Raw genomic sequence first — 15840 nt, 5'->3', positions numbered from 1 at the left:
TGATCGTCCTGTTGGGGAGATGACAGAGAGTGATATTGAGATGTTCAGGCGTATATTCCCCGGACGTCGTGATCCGATAGTTCATGAGTTTAGCGACCTGACTCTTTCCGATCAGGCGTTTGCAGAAGGACGTGATGATGAGCTCCTAGAAGCTCCTGAAGCTGGTCCTAGTATGGTTATTGAGGAGGGTAGGGTATTTAAGGACCTTCCCGCATTGAAGAGATGGTTGCAAGCCTTTGCGGTGATACGGAAGAGACCATATAAAGTGTTGCATTCATATGCGGAGCGCCGTTACACAGTTCTGTGTGACAAGGAACGGTGTCCGTGGAGGGTTTGTGCAAGAAAGCAAAATATCACCGGGAAGTGGAAGATCACAAAAGTAGTCGGTCCACACAATTGTGCTGACCATGAGCTTACAGTGAGACATCCGCAGCTAACATCTACCCTCATTGCGAAGCGATTGATGGGAATATTGAAGGAACAACCCAACATGAAAGTGAGAACAATTATAAGAACTGTTGAGGAGATTTATGGAGGATATGTGATAACTTATGGTAAAGCTTGGAGGGCTAAGCAGCGTGCGTGGAGGATGATTTATGGAGATTGGGAGTCTGGGTACGAGCAGCTGCCAGTTCTTTTTAATGCTATTAAAGCGGTGAATCCAGGCATGCATTATGAGTACATTCCAAAGCCAAATGCTTGGAAGGAGGACGGGAGGCAGATATTCGGGCGTGCTTTCTGGTGCTTCCCTCAGTCTGTGGAAGCCTTTAGGCACTGTCGTCCTGTTTTCTCTATTGATGGTACGTTTTTGATTGGCAAATATAGAGGCACACTTCTTATAGCCATATCTTGTGACGCGAACAATATGTTGGTTCCTTTGGCATTTGCATTGGTTGAGAGGGAGAACAATGACAGTTGGGGGTGGTTCTTAAGACTAGTCCGGATACATGTGGTTGGTCCTGGTAGGGAGGTTGGCGTTATATCCGATAGGCATCAGGGCATACTTAATGCTGTGCAAGAACAGATAGAGGGTTATGCACCTTTGCATCATCGTTGGTGCACTCGGCACCTTGCGGAGAACCTTCTTCGGAAGGATGGTGTGAAGGATAATTTTGATCTGTTTCAAGTTGCAGCACGGCAGCTTGAGGACTATTACTTTCAGCGCAAATTGGAGCAGGTAAGGACCGCAACAAATGCAGAAGGTCGACATTGGCTTGCTGGTTTGATGAGAGATGTGGATAAGTGGACTAGAGCTCACGACGCCGGTGGTTGGAGGTACGAGTTTCAGTGCAGTAACATGGCCGAGTCATTCAATAAGTTGTTATTGGGGATACGTGGTATGCCTGTGAACGCAATAGTTGAATTCACCTTCTACAGGCTTGTTGCGTGGTTCAATGAAAGACACGCAAAAGCAGAAGCGTTGCAGGTTGCTGGGGAGAGATGGGCTGAAAAACCAAAGAGACATCTCATCATTGCAAATGAAAGGGCTTCCACACATGAGGTGCAATGTTTTGATCTTGGCTCAGGAACTTATCAGGTGGAGCATAGGGGCGGTACAACGTCCGACGGTGAGATCCGAGAGTCGAGGATACATGTGGTAGTTCTCCGAGATTTCAAGTGCACTTGTGGCAGGCCAAGGCAGTACCACTTCGTATGTTCTCATTTGGTGGCAGCAGCTAGGCATCGCAATTTTGATATCGAGAGCATGATACCACATGAGTTCAGCGTAGACACCCTTGTGCGGACATGGAGCCCCCGCTTCGTGCCTTTCCGGGATCCTAGAGAGTGGCCTCCGTATGATGGGCCAAAATATGTTGCGGATCCTGCATATCGTTGGAACAAACGTGGAACAAGGAAGCGGACGAGGCATAACATGACTATGGACCAGGTATCCGGAAGAACGAGGCGTGGTAGAGCAACACCATTTCTTGCTGATCCAGAACAGAACGAGTGCGGCAAGTGTGGTAGATTGGGTCATAATTCACGCACTTGCCGTTGGCAAATTAGTGAGGTGCGACTAATACCTTATTTCGTTACTTGATATGTGTTTTATTCATACAGGTTCTGATTCTACTTCTCTAACTTAATGATTTATTGTTTACTAATCTTATATCTTTTTGCCTTTTCGTAGGATGGCGCACTTCCACCTTCTAGATCAGGCGTACGACCAGACCCACCGAGGTCGTCTTATAGCGGGAGGGCAGGTAATAATTTACAATTCATGATTAAAGGTTTGCGAGCGTCAACGTCTTTTGTCCTATGTAATCTCTGACTTGGTTTATTTGAATGCAGGTCCTTCCGCTCCTTCGTTCTAGAGCCCATGATGGGTTTTTGGCGCTGGAGTACGACGACCGCTACACTCCTTTGCTACAGATGGCTGGCCTCGATGTCATCTCGTATCAGGTTCGTCGTGGGATGCCCAGGTTCAATTCAGCGGCTATAACTGCGTTGGTCGACAGGTACTGTTACCACTAGTCATATTCATTTTGTTATGTGTTTACATGTTATCAAATAATAATCCGGCGAAATGTAGGTGGCGACCAGAGACTCACAGCTTTCACCTCCCGTTCGGAGAGATGACAGTGACCCTACAGGACTGTCAGAAGATGCTTGGTCTGTCGATTCGGGGCCAGCCAGTCACCGGGCCGTGCGTCACCGGTGGTTGGAGAGCACGAGTCGCAGCCTTCTTGGGGCGAGAGGTTGACGAGCAGGGGACACGCACATCTGGAGTGCTAATCTCATGGCTGCGGGAACACTTCGGCCACTACCCCCAGGACGCGGATGCTGAGACAGTTGGGCACTACTGCAGGGCGTGGATACTACACCTCTTTGCCTGCGTTCTTTTCCCAGACGCTACAGGTGACACTGCGTCTTGGATGTGGATCCACTGCCTCACTGACTGGCACCAGGCTGGTATTTACAGCTGGGGATCAGCTGTGTTGTGCTTTCTATATCGGCAGCTGTGCGAGGCGTGCCGTCGGTCTTCGGGCTCCCCGTCAGTTGGTGGGTGTGTGTACCTGTTGCAATTATGGATGTGGTCCCGTCTTCCTGTTGGTCGGCCAGAGATTATGCCGCGTCGACCGTGGTTCCCAGGTGAGCCGCCGAGACGACAGCCGACATGGGCATATATTTGGAATCAGGTTAAGGTTAGCCATACCAGGTTGGACCGCGCGTACCTGGATTACATCAACGAGATAGACGCGCTCACTGCTCATAGTGTAAGTGAAGTTTTTTTAAACATGCTTCGTAATCTTTTAGTATAACAACTAACGTTTTTGATTAAAATTTTGCAGGTAAATTGGCAGCCTTACGACGGAGACGATCCACTTCCTTTTCCCCTTAGCTTCGTGTGTGTTCAGGACAATGATATTTACAGGATGGTGTGCCCTCTTATTTGCTTCTATGCTGTCGAGTACCACCTGCCACATCGAGTAGCACGCCAATTTGGGATGAGGCAGATTTGGCCACCACAGGCGACCTCGACTAGTATAGAGTTACACAAGTAAGTTTCTTTCTTTTTCATATATTTCGATACTATTAACTAAATTTTGGCTAACAGTAACGTGTAACGTGACGTGCAGCGTGGATCGAAAGAAGAAGCGGAAGGTCTCCGACTGGCCCGCGTAGAGATTTAGTTAGTTAGATAAGGACCTAGTGATCTAACTTAATCATTTAGTCATTTAGTGACTTAGTCATTTGTTGCTTTAGTGACTTAGTCATTTGTTGCAGGGGCGTACCCTACAAAGCTCAGTTAGAGATATAGAGCAATTTCGTCCACGAGTTAGGGACCCCGAGACGCGGAGCTTCCTTGAGGTAAGTCTCAAATTATTCTTTTTAATACTTCATTAATACGTTACATTCTTCATTTGTGTAACTTGTTTTTACTACTGCAGCGATTGTCAAATCGGCTTCGCCGTGCGGCTGCTCGTTGTGGTTGCAGGACTGCCACGACGCGAGACGTGCACGTTCCATCTCTGCGCGAAGGAGGCGTCGGTACGTCCAGCCAAGGCCCCTCAGGATCGAAATCAATTGCATCAGATGAAGACGACGACGACGATGACGACGACGACGACGGCGACGATGAGCAGAGGGCCGAGGAGATTGGCCCGTCTCAGCTCCAGGAGGCTCCCTTGACTCAGCCTACACAGGCTGTAGGGGGCACTAGACTACGTCGTCCACGTTCTCCTTACACTCCAGGCACCGACGCCCTTGGTCACAAGGGTAAGGGTAAGACTAGGAGGCAGTGACGATTCTGATTGCGAACTTTGTATCATATGAATTTTGTATCATCTGAACTATTGTGGATTCTATTATGAATGTGTCGTATGCTTGTGTTTCTATGCTTGTATTTATATTCACTATGCATCTCGTAATTTTGTATGGATTGCATCAACAATTAGGGGAAATTCTGCCGAAATTTCGCTAACAATTACCATTTTAATTTGCTACGGATATTTCAGTAGACTACGACCTCGATTTTCTACGGATATTTCAGTAGACTACGACTTCGAAATGAATTACATCGCAAATTTAACATATATCGTCTACAAATTGCGTGTCCTTACTTAAAGTGCATTATTACAGGACAACATAATAAAAGTCTCACAGTAGAAAATATTGTTCATAAATAAACCATATAACTAGAATCTAAATATGGCTACTGAGTGCAACGAGGCCACTTTCCCTTCCTTAAGGCATCGGGATTCTCCTCAACCGCTGCTTTCGCTCGGCGTGCCCGTTCAAGCTTCTTCTCTCTCTCCTCCCTATTTGCAGCAACCCGCCTCCTTTCCTCCTCTTCCTTGTGCTCCTTTTCCGCAGCCTCCTCTACGAGCCTCTTCTCGTACACCTCCTTCCTCTCTGCATCCCAGCGCATCATATACTCCAAAAACTCCTTATCTTCAGGATCGATCTCAGTGTCGATCCACTGCTCAAAATCACATAGCGGTGGAGGGGTCTACAACAAAAGCAACTGTTATAAAACAAAAAAATTATGGACAATAATTATAAGAAAACAACATTTCCTTACCAACATGTTAATGCGGCGCTGACGAAGTGTAGGTTCAAACGCAAAGTTGGAACACATCCAATACCTCTGCCTATACGTGGCATGTTCTTCGGACTTGGCTACCTTGCAAGGATCGCCGCAAAAGCACATCGGCACTGGAACACCACTAGGCAGAGGCAATGGATCGAACGCATTTCCGGTCTTCTTAGCGCCATAACTACAATTTTGTTTATTTGGTTCTATGAATCAAACGCACTTAGGAATAAACCTACATTTAAGGTTTTTTCATTTGATACACAACAATGAGTATATAACATAACTACGGGCGTTGAGATTACCTTAGTTTCTTAGCTTTTCCACGCCTCGGCATCCTACATTTGCATGAAAACCCTAAGTTCAAAAATGCAAGAAATATATAACGAATCGATGTGAAAAAAGGTACGACGGAGAGAGGATACCTTGCTCTTCAGGATCCACGGATGAAATGAAACTTTCCTAAGCTACAATGTCGATTCGTAGTCTAGGACGAAGTAGGGAGAGTTTTTACCCGAGAGAGTGGAGAACAATGAGGATGAACTCTCGGGCAGGAAGAAGGGGCGGTATTTATGGTAGAAGGCTCGGCGCCAGGATGGGTGGCGCCGAGCCTCGGCGCCACGGATCTTGGCGCCGAGCCTCCGCGCCACGTCAGCCGGCGCCCGCCACGTCGGAGGCGGGGCGTGGGGACCTTGGCGCCAGGATGGCTGGCGCCAAGACGTTATACCTTGGCGCCAGCCAGCCTGGCGCCAAGCCGAGGGTCCATTTTCGGAATTGGTTTCGCCAGGGGCCTATTTGTGAAATTTTTTCGCAAAAAGGGCCAAAAAACAAAAAAGTCCCCCCCCCCAAGGAGGTCAAGACGTGGGAACGCCAACACCACCACCCCCGGAAACCGGAGCAAGATTTTCACCTAGGAGACCGGTGTCTGAGAGAGGAAGGGTGCGCCAAACCGACGCCTCCAGGGGTGAGCAGCGCCCAAGGGCGTCGCCGCCGGCGAACTGACCAGCAGCTCAACAAAGCTTTCGCGGTGCATCCCGACCATCCCAAACGCCATTAACCTCCACGGCTGCAATGACCATCGCCTGGATCCATAAGCCATCATCCACAGCAGGAATCCGGCTGCCACCGATGAGCAACAGCCCCCACAGCAGGGATCCGCCCGTCGCCGGCATGCCGCATGTCGCCATCGAGAAGCATGGGGCGGATCCAGCCTCCACCGGCCAGCAGCAAGCAGCCACATAGCGGATCAGGCTGCCGCCGCCCTCCGCGGCACCGTCGTCACCTGCGGAGCACCACTGCAAGGCTTGGGAGTGGAGAAATAGAGGAGGAAGGGAAAAGGAGAGGAAGAGAGGAGGGGGGAGGCCGCCGCCGCCGCCGCACCCGACCGTGGACGAGCTGCCAATATCCACCGCCGCCGCAAGACACAGCTGCTGAGATGGGGACGCGGCTGCCCCGCCAGCGCTGCCGACGGCCCGATCCGGGGTCCCTGAGGCCCGCCGCGGTCCCTGTGGGTGCTGGACCGGCAACCGGGGCACCACCACCCGCGCGCAGCCACGTCAGGTCGCCGCAGGGCTGTCGCCGTGCGCCGCTCCCGCCCAGATCTGGTGCACACAGCCAGCCATCTTGGCGAGAGACCCCGGTGCCATCCTAGGGAGCCGCTCGAACTTCCGGCGGGTTCCTCCGGTGACGGCTAGGGTTCGGTGGCGGGGGGAGGGGGGGCGATGCGGGGCCCGATCAGAATGGTCCGTCCACAACATTGATCGGCATATACCTTCAGGTGATAGAATTTGATATTTTAAGTGGTTGCGGGCGACATTGCCCCTCTTCAGATTGATAGAATTTGATTTTGATTCATCTATAAAAAGAAGATAATAGATCTGTTTGTCGTGATCATTCTTTGGACTTGGATAACTTCACATCGGCCGTATCAATCATAGTTATTCACTTGTGAGTCACCACAAGAAAAAAGGAGACAAATCTGTTATATCACAATCGTCAACCCTTTGCAATCATCCATCGGCGAGAGAGAGAGATTGGAGGCCTTTTGCTGATCCCAAGAAGATGCATGTCGAGCCCATGCTGCAGAGCACATGTCCATGCCAAATTGCCAAGCAAGACGACAGCACCACGCACTACATCTTGCTGCTGCTACTGGCGCCCTTGCGCGTCGGCCCCATCTCCTTGGCAAGGTTCCGGAGCACGTACTTCTGGATCTTTCCCGTGGATGTCTTGGGCAGCTCGGCCCGGAACACCACCGTCTTGGGCACCATGTAGCGCGGCATGCGCTCCCGGCACCACGCCATGACGTCGCTGGCGGTCACCGCGCCCGGCGATCCCTCCTTGAGGCTCAGGAACGCGCACGGCGTCTCTCCCCAGAACTCGTCCGGCCGCGCCACCACCGCCGCCTCGTTCACCGCCGGGTGGTTGTACAGCACCGACTCCACCTCCACGCTGCTGATGTTCTCCCCGCCGCTGATGATCACGTCCTTGGACCGGTCCCGGATCTCCATGTACCCGTCCGGGTGCATCACGCCCACGTCCCCCGTGTAGAACCACCCGTCGTCCCGTATCGCCGCCCTGGTCGCCTTGTCGTCGTCCAGGTAGCCGAGCATGAGGCACCCGCCGCGGAGCACGATCTCGCCCATCGTCGACCCGTCCCGGGGCACGCTGCGCCCGGTCTCGCCGTCGATGATGTCCACCTCGGCCATGCCCGGCGTGCGCACGCCCTGCCTCGCCTTGAGCCGAGCCCGCTCCGACGCCGGGAGCTTGTTCCACTCGCCCTTCCACGCGCAGCTCATGACGAGCCCCGCGGTCTCGGTCAGCCCGTAACCGTGGCTGACCTCGAAGCCGATGGACTCCGTGCGGTTCAGCACGGCCGCCGGCGGCGGCGCGCCGGCGGTGAGGATGCGCACCTTTCCCTGGAGCGGCTGCCGCACACCGTCGGGGGCGTTGGCCAGCATGTTGAGCACTACGGGCGCGCCGCAGAGGTGGTTGACCCCGCGGCGCGCGATGGTGGCGTACACCTCGGTGGCGTCGACGCGGCGGAGGCACACGTTGGTGCCGCCCACCACGGCCACCCCCCACGGGAAGCTCCAGCCGTTGGCGTGGAACATGGGCAGCGTCCACAGGTACGTCGGCTGCGGCGGCACCGCCCACGCCACGAGCGAGTCCATGGTGACCAGGAAGATGCCGCGGTGGCAGTGCACCACGCCCTTGGGCGCCGACGTCGTGCCGGAGGTGTAGTTCAGTATCATCGGGTCCCACTCGCTGGCCGGTCGCACCCACGCGAACTCCGGATCGCCCTTCTCGAGGAGCCTCTCGTACGTCAAGGTCCCGGGCGGGGCGGCCGGGAACTCCTTCTCGTGGGGGTCCTCGACGGGGATGACGCGCGGCGCCGGGTGCCCGGGCGGGAGCTGCTTCATCGCGTCTCGGATGAGCGGGAGCGAGGCCGGGTCGGCGAAGACGAGCTTGGAACCCGAGTGGTGGAGCAGGACGGCGACCGTGCGCGCGTCGAGGCGCGTGTTGATGGTGTTGAGCACGGCGCCGCTCATGGGCACGCCGAAGTGCATCTCGTACATGGCAGGCACGTTGGGCAACAGCACGGACACCTAGAGATCGAATCCAATCGCCACATCAGTATGCGGTTACCAAATAAGGCTTGGCTCCCGCGCGCTCGCGAGGCGAACACGCGCACAGGCGAGAGCAATCTGCGGAACTGAGCGAGAGAGGACGGGTGGCTTACGATGTCGCCGCGGGAGATGCCGAGGGAGACGAGCGCGGAGGCGAGGCGGAGGCATCGCCGGTGCGTCTGTGACCAGGTGAAGACGGTGTCGTGGTATACGACGGAGGGGCAGTCGCCGAACACGGTCGCCGAGCGCTCCAGGAAGCCCAGCGGCGTGAGCGGGCACGAGTTGGCCGGGTTAGCGCCGAGCCTGTCCATGCCGCCGCGGGGTCGCCGGCGCCGGTGGAGGCCTGGCTTGCGTGGACCGACCCAGCACGCGGGGGGTGGTTGAGGAGACTGGAGAGTGAGCAAGTGAGACACGGAGACAAACAGAGCCAGTGGCCTTATATGAAGCCAGCCAGCCAGGTGTTTGGCGAGAGGCGACCTGCCCTGCAAACCCGGCTACACGATGGGGAAAATCTAGGGTCGCGATCAAGTGCAGGGGAAAGAAAGAAAGAGTAATCTAGGATTCCAGAGAGCAGAGGTCATCAGTAAGTCTAGATGCTAATCCAAAGATGGGGACTAAAAAATGCGATGCCATCTTCTGTCTCGTCTCTGAATTTTCTAATCCCGGTTCAGTGGGAGCAGCATAGGCAACCAAAGTCGCTGCAGGATAACAGCAGCTGCTGACCCGAGACTTTACCAGATCGAATCGATCCGATTTCTTGCACGTTCTGAGCTGGAGCTCTGTCCCTTAGCTACGGAACGCTGCCCATCCACCCATCCAGAAAAAGGGGGAAAAGCACGGTTTTTTCACCGTGTTTGCGTTGTGCTTTTTTGAAACCCATGTTTGCGTTGTGCTTACGGGACAGATTGCTACGGATGAGGAGAGCTCATGGGCCAATGGCCAGCCTCTTGCTCTTGATGAGCATTGACCTGGCCTCGTGTATCCACGAGATCATCAGCTCCACGTATTTGGACGAAGACCAGTCACGGAGCAACCATATCCTCCATGCCTGCGTGTCGCTTTCGGAGTTCCGTGTTGCACGTAAACTTGGGAAGAAACTGCTCGCACAGTCACGGTCTCGGCCGCTGTAAAATCTTTTCTGCCGCGCTGGTTATTACTCCCTCCATTCTAAATTTACAAGTCATTCTAATTTTTGGAGAGTGAAATCATTGTATGTTTGATCAAAATTATAAAAAGTATCACAAATGTTTATATCACCGAATAGATATATTTAATGAGGAAACTAATGATAATTATTTGATGTCATAAATGTCAGTATGATCAAATTTAAGATTCTTTAACTCTTTAAAGAAAATTGGAACGACAAGTGTGTGTGGTTGGTGCGCCTGGACATGTCCGAGTCTGCTTGCCGGGACCCGTGGCACTACCGGGCATGTACCAATCATCCTCGATTCCTCTCATCCATCATGAGATATTCGTATTCCCTTCTTCTCCTCCTGTTCAAACATTCAGTCGTATTCGGAATTCAGGATCGCACAAGCTGATGAAGCGGCGCTGTGAACTCTGAATCCAGCCGTCTGAATGTCTGAAGCGAGCGATGTGTTAGTTTTGACCTTTCTTGACAGGCGAGGTATTTTCCTACCCATCAGGCATTCAGGCGGACTACTACTGTAGAACCCAGTTTGCGCCACGTACCGAAAGCTGCCTTTTGTTGCAGGTTGCAGTCTAATCATCGCCGTGCCTAGCTGAAAACGAAGGCCCGCAACGCTTGTTTCCTTCCGTTTTGACGAATCTGTGCCATAACTTCACGGAAAAATCTTAGACGACTCTCGGGTGTTTTATGCGTTTTGAACACTCGATTTTCTATGTTTCCCAATGCATGGCGCATTCACGCTTAGTCATCTTCCTCTGCCTCGGTGGTTGTCAGATGAGGGCACCATCACACCAAGGTGGCTCCACAAAGGGTAAGGATATGAGCGCTTAATTTGGGTAAAGGTAGGCTACGCCAATGTTGGGGCAACAAAAGAATGGCCCAACCAGACCGATCGAATTAGTCTCTGACGCGGACAGCCGTAGAAGACCAAGTGCTTGAGCTTGCAAGCTGCAGCCGATGGAGGGAGCAGGTCGCCCACAATTATAACGGTCGTATTTTGGTTGTTTTTTTTCTCGAATAAGCAGGATTGATGTACATGTTTATTGCAAAAAACAAGTTATTTTTTCTCAGGTAAGTAGGAGATTTTGTTTCTTTTTCTCAAACGCGCACAAGAGCTGCTCATCTTTGTCATTGGCTGAAAAAAAAAGGAGTACTCATGTGGGATAGATCGAAGATCCCAGAGGTGGTAGACAGCCCCTGACTCTACCCACAAAAGCTTGCAACGGCATTCCAAAAGTCTAATCCTGTTTTTGGAATGGAGATTCACGGTAAATCGTTCAGAAATATTGCTGTGTCACTCTCGAAGGAAAGAAAATAAAAGCATGTATTGATACATACAACTGAACGCGTCGCACGATGTTCTACCTACTAATCATTTCCAATCTCGTCGACAGATCGATACACACCCAAAAAAGAATGGCAAATGGACCGTAGAATCGGATAGGAAAAATCTGACGTGGAAAGCAAAACACCGGCCGGCAGCTTCTACCATCCTCCTCAAGCGGTCTTGTAGTTGACGACGGAGATCTTGGCCGCGGGGCCGCCCGGCTGGATGTACACGATGGTGAGCTGCTCGCCGGCGCCGAGGCGGGTGAGCCACGCGGGGAACTCGTACGTGTCCTTCTCCTTGGCGGCGGACACGCCGTAGATGGGCCCGGACAGCTCCTTGATGTGCAGCTTCAGGGACGTGATAGGGTGGCCGCACGTGTTCTTGGCCGTGACGACGTGCCGGTAGTACTCCACGCCGTTCGTCGTCCACGAGTTGCTCACCGTGTGCACCAACTCCAGCGGAGAGCCTGCGGCCACGGAGAGAAAACAAAGGAGATGTGAATCATGTTGCCATCAGTATAGTTCTATGCATTTGGGTTTCAGTCCTTCGTCCTTACCCTTTGATGGCGAAGATTCATGTGGCGGCGAGTAGGCAGGCGCCGGGCTGCTGTCTGCAATCACAACGTCGTGTAAGTACCTCGTTGTTCAGTGACTGAATGATCGATGTCGCAAGCTCATGTCTGAATTCTGAAGAAAAGAGTTATATCTAGCTTGTTTACCGGAGGCGGCGGGCGGCTCGGAGGCGAGGCGGGCGAAGACGCCGCAGATGGGCGCGTTCCCGGAGATGGTGGGCTCGGCACTCTGGTAGTTGCAGCGGTCGTCGACGAATCCGTCGTTGCCGTCAGGCCCGCCGACGATGGCGCCGTTGAGCACGTTGGGGTCAGCGCCCTTGCTGTTGTAGTACTTGTCGAAGCCGTCCATGCACCCGACCGTGGCCTTCTCGCCGTGGACGGACGGGATGGACGCGCCGCGGTGGTGCACGTGCGTCGGGAAGTAGCTGCCGTAGCCGACCATGTAGCTCATGCCCTTGGGGTTCTTGCCCAGGACGTAGTCCACCTGGGACTTGGCGAACCTGACGATCTCGTCGGGCTTGACCTCGCCGTCGGGGCACTTGAGCGATCCGTGCGACACGGCGAGGTAGTCGGCGTAGACGGTGAGGAGGAAGGTGGCGGAGCTCACGTACTGCATGTTGTTCCAGTCGTCCACGTACAGGAGCCCCCCGGGCGTCATCCTGATGTTGTGGCCATTGTTCTTCTGGAGGCAGGCGCAGAGGAAGAACTCGGCCTTGGCCTGGAACTGCTTCAGCGTGTCGGCGTAGGCGGCGACGCCAGCGCCTCCCTCGAAGAGCACCTTGGAGAGGAGCACCTGGAGGCCGGCGTACTTGTTGTCCCAGGAGAACTCGAGCACGGACCAGCCGATCCCGCCGAAGGCCTCGGCGTTCTGGGACACGTACCTCAGGTACTCCTCGTCGCCGGTCGCCTCGTACAGCCACACCGCCGACCAGAGCAGCTCGTCCTGATCAATCAGTCAGGTCGTGGATTTCTATCAGTTATCACCCCCAAATTGATCGATCGATGGTCATACGACTGCGATCAATACAATCTTTCCCAATTGCATTGCTTGTTGGTACCTGGTAGCCAGATTCAGAAGGATAGAACTTCTTGGCGCTCTGCAGGGAGTCATCATACCTGCCTCTGAACGTGTCGGCGAATGTGAAGAGCTGTCACACACGCAAGAACAAGATTTCAGTGGAACATTCAGAACTCTGAGTCGCACGCTCTGCACAGTTCACATTTCAGTCACGGGTACGTACCTGCTTGGCGTGCAGCAACAGGAGGTCCGCGTACATGGAGTCGTACGGGCGGAAGGCCTTGGCCGCGGCGGCCAGCGCAGCCGCCGTCTCGCCGGCGACCTCGGATCCCGGGTGGTTCCTGTCGATCTTGAACGCCGTCCTCGGCGTCGACATGTCCTCCGCGCGCTCCCAGCACAGGTGGTCGCTGTCCCCGTCGCCCACCTGCAGGCAGAGGACACACACACCCGCCGTTTGAGTGAGATTTGCAGTGCTGGGCCGGGAATCTTGAGCTCAAGATGCGGCCTTTTTATTTACCTGGACCCATAGGCCGTTGGGCTCGGTGTGGGCCTTGATGAAGTAGTTGGTGCCCCAGCGGATGGCGTCGAGGGCGCGCTGGAGGTTGTTGGCGGCGACCATCTCCTTCTCGAACTCGAGCACTCCCCAGGACAGCATCGTCACCGCGTACGCCATGGGGAACCCAAACTTGACGTGGTCGCCGGAGTCGTAGTACCCGCCCACCAAATCCACCTGTCCATGCATCACAACGTCCACGAATTCTTACACCTGATGATGAACTGGAGATCCACGCATTCCTCGAAGCAATGCAGTGGTGACCGGTCAGCACCGGGCGATCCGCTGATCGGGCCGGCGATCGAGAGAGGATTGAATCGGGAGTGCGTACCCCCTGGGAGAAGCCGTCGGTGAGGGCGGAGTCGCCGCGCCACTTGACGCGGCGGTCGGCGGGGAGCTTCCCAGACCGCTGCGCCTCGAAGAACTGCAGGCACTTGTCGAACGCGCCGGCGTAGTCGTACGACGACGACGCGTCCGCCGCAGCGAGGAGGAGGAACGCGGCTGCCATCACCAAGGTGGCCGACGTCTTGGTCATCAACCGCGCCATGGCTCGACCTCAGGTAATGCTTCCGTCGTCGTCGTCGTCTCTTCCGTAGTGGCTTGAGAGACGACGACCGGCACGGCGAGTTTTATAAGGTCTGGTACGGTTGGAGATGAGTGGGCGGCCGCGACATGGCGCACGTATACGTATGGTGCCTGGCACGTCGGGAGGGAGGGCGGGAGCCTGCCGGAGTTTGAGCCACGCACGTCTCGGGGAATATGCACAAATCACAAATTCACAATGCTGGAAATGCAAAGCCATATAGGAGCTGAAGAAACAGCATAATACTCGCAACATTGAAATATCAATATACAGATGGAAGACTAGGTACGAGTTTGGGGTCTCGTGGGAATCTGGGATGATCATCCGTGTCAGCCACCAATGTGTTGTGTCGGCCGCGATAAGAGACTCCATTAGCAAGGGCCAATAATCACTGAACGTCGTCTCACTGTGATCTTCGAATGTCTGACCTGCATACCTGATGCGAGAAAAAACGTCGCGTTGTGCCATTTCTGAACGTGCAGTTGGAAGGTCAAAACCTTATTTAAGCTGCAATCCACGAAGACGTGGCACCACGCCATGGCATTATCAAAAAAAATTTTGTGTAAACAAAAATTGATACTAGCGCAAACAAACTCAGCTAAGTCAAATAGTATATGTATCTCTATACGCATTTGCGTACATATTGCGCATTATGCAAGATATCCATAAGTTCTGCTAATTTTGTCAATCCGAAGTCAATTTTCATAATCATTGGCTCGTATGTGAAACATATACACTTCAGAGTGTTATGCACCATGTTCATGTGTTTTCATAGCTTAGATGGCTCATATGCGAAACATTTACTAATTATCTTGTCAAAAACGTCATATTTTTTAAAACTGAGGAAGTGGCCCGGTTGGTAGAGAAGTAAGTCAATTTTGATAGGGCTTGGATAGTGAGTAGTGACAGCCCATCAAAAGTTTGTTTTTGTCAAAGGGGAAAAAAGAAAATTCTATATTACAGGCAACCAAAAATCAAAGTTTTTTAAACACGAATGTCTGACCATAATATGAAGTTTCTAGTGTTTCTTTCAACCTCTGTACCTCTTTTAGCACTCTAGTGCCAATTTCTTTCTTGATTTCATACCAAATACCAGCATTCACTACCCCACTCCGCACTCCGCCCTTGTGCCTTTGTCCTTGGTGGCTCGACTAGCTTCATAGCCACCAGCATCGGATACGTACCTAGTGGCTACCCCTGTTCTTGCTCCATTTTTCCACTCCCCAGTCGCTGTTGCATGCCTAATCGAGCCTATTGGCACCCACCATCCTTCGTCAATGGGCCTATCACTACTCGCTACCCAAATCCTATAAATCCTCGACAACAATGGAGAACCCCCTTCAAACCCAATCCTCTCACCAGACCCATCGCTAAACCATCTTTTTTCTCCGGCTGCGTATGTTCATGCGGTTGGCAATTTACTCCATGGGTGTGTTTGGTTGGTTGTATCATTTGATTCATATATGAAATGATTCAAAATAATAATGATCCTTTTGTTTGGTTGGGTGAATTGGACCAACTTATCCAGGATGAGGCCATCCCACTTAATACATTATTCTACTAATTAGAGTGAACCATATGGTACAATCAAATTGGTTGAACCACCTCAGGATCATCCATGTATGCATCATGTGATGCATGTAACCAAACACACCCTATATGTACTCCAGGAGCCATGAAAACATAGTTTGTTTCAAACCTTTTTAGCCTCGTTCTTGAACCAGACGCCTAGAGATTTCATTATTGATCCACTCTACGAATTAATAGTGCTCCTGCCTCGTTCCATGAAAACAATAATAATCTTACAAGTGTATTGATGCAACGAATGCTCACCAGACAACGGCATCCAACTTATGCTCACCAGGCTGTGGTGGCTAGATTTCACCACTCGGTCTATGATCCTCTGATGAAATTTCTTCATAAATTATTCAGGAAATATGGGAGAAAATATTGTAAAAATTATTT

General features: G+C 52.6%; 2 protein-coding genes across 2 annotated transcripts; both read right to left on the bottom strand.

Annotated features, from left to right (window-relative positions):
• Positions 1-6916: 6916 nt before the first annotated feature.
• On the bottom strand, positions 6917-9087 carry LOC101774823 (probable acyl-activating enzyme 5, peroxisomal). The gene is made up of 2 exons (XM_004960031.3): positions 8781-9087; positions 6917-8646 (listed from the first exon to the last, which is right to left on the bottom strand). The coding sequence occupies exons 1-2, from the start codon at positions 8976-8978 to the stop codon at positions 7171-7173; spliced, it is 1674 nt and encodes a 557-aa protein (XP_004960088.1). The 5' UTR covers positions 8979-9087; the 3' UTR covers positions 6917-7170.
• Positions 9088-11096: 2009 nt separating this feature from the next.
• LOC101774421 (endoglucanase 13) lies at positions 11097-13876 on the bottom strand. Its single transcript, XM_004960030.2, has 7 exons — positions 13624-13876; positions 13257-13469; positions 12963-13163; positions 12780-12869; positions 11869-12664; positions 11707-11760; positions 11097-11616 (listed from the first exon to the last, which is right to left on the bottom strand). Exons 1-7 carry the CDS (start codon positions 13837-13839, stop codon positions 11318-11320), a joined length of 1869 nt encoding a protein of 622 aa, XP_004960087.1. The 5' UTR covers positions 13840-13876; the 3' UTR covers positions 11097-11317.
• Positions 13877-15840: the final 1964 nt, after the last annotated feature.

The sequence above is a fragment of the Setaria italica genome, chromosome III (assembly GCF_000263155.2).
Source record: "Setaria italica strain Yugu1 chromosome III, Setaria_italica_v2.0, whole genome shotgun sequence".
NCBI classification, from domain to species: domain Eukaryota; kingdom Viridiplantae; phylum Streptophyta; class Magnoliopsida; order Poales; family Poaceae; genus Setaria; species Setaria italica.
This window is presented reverse-complemented; position numbering and strand designations above follow the sequence as displayed.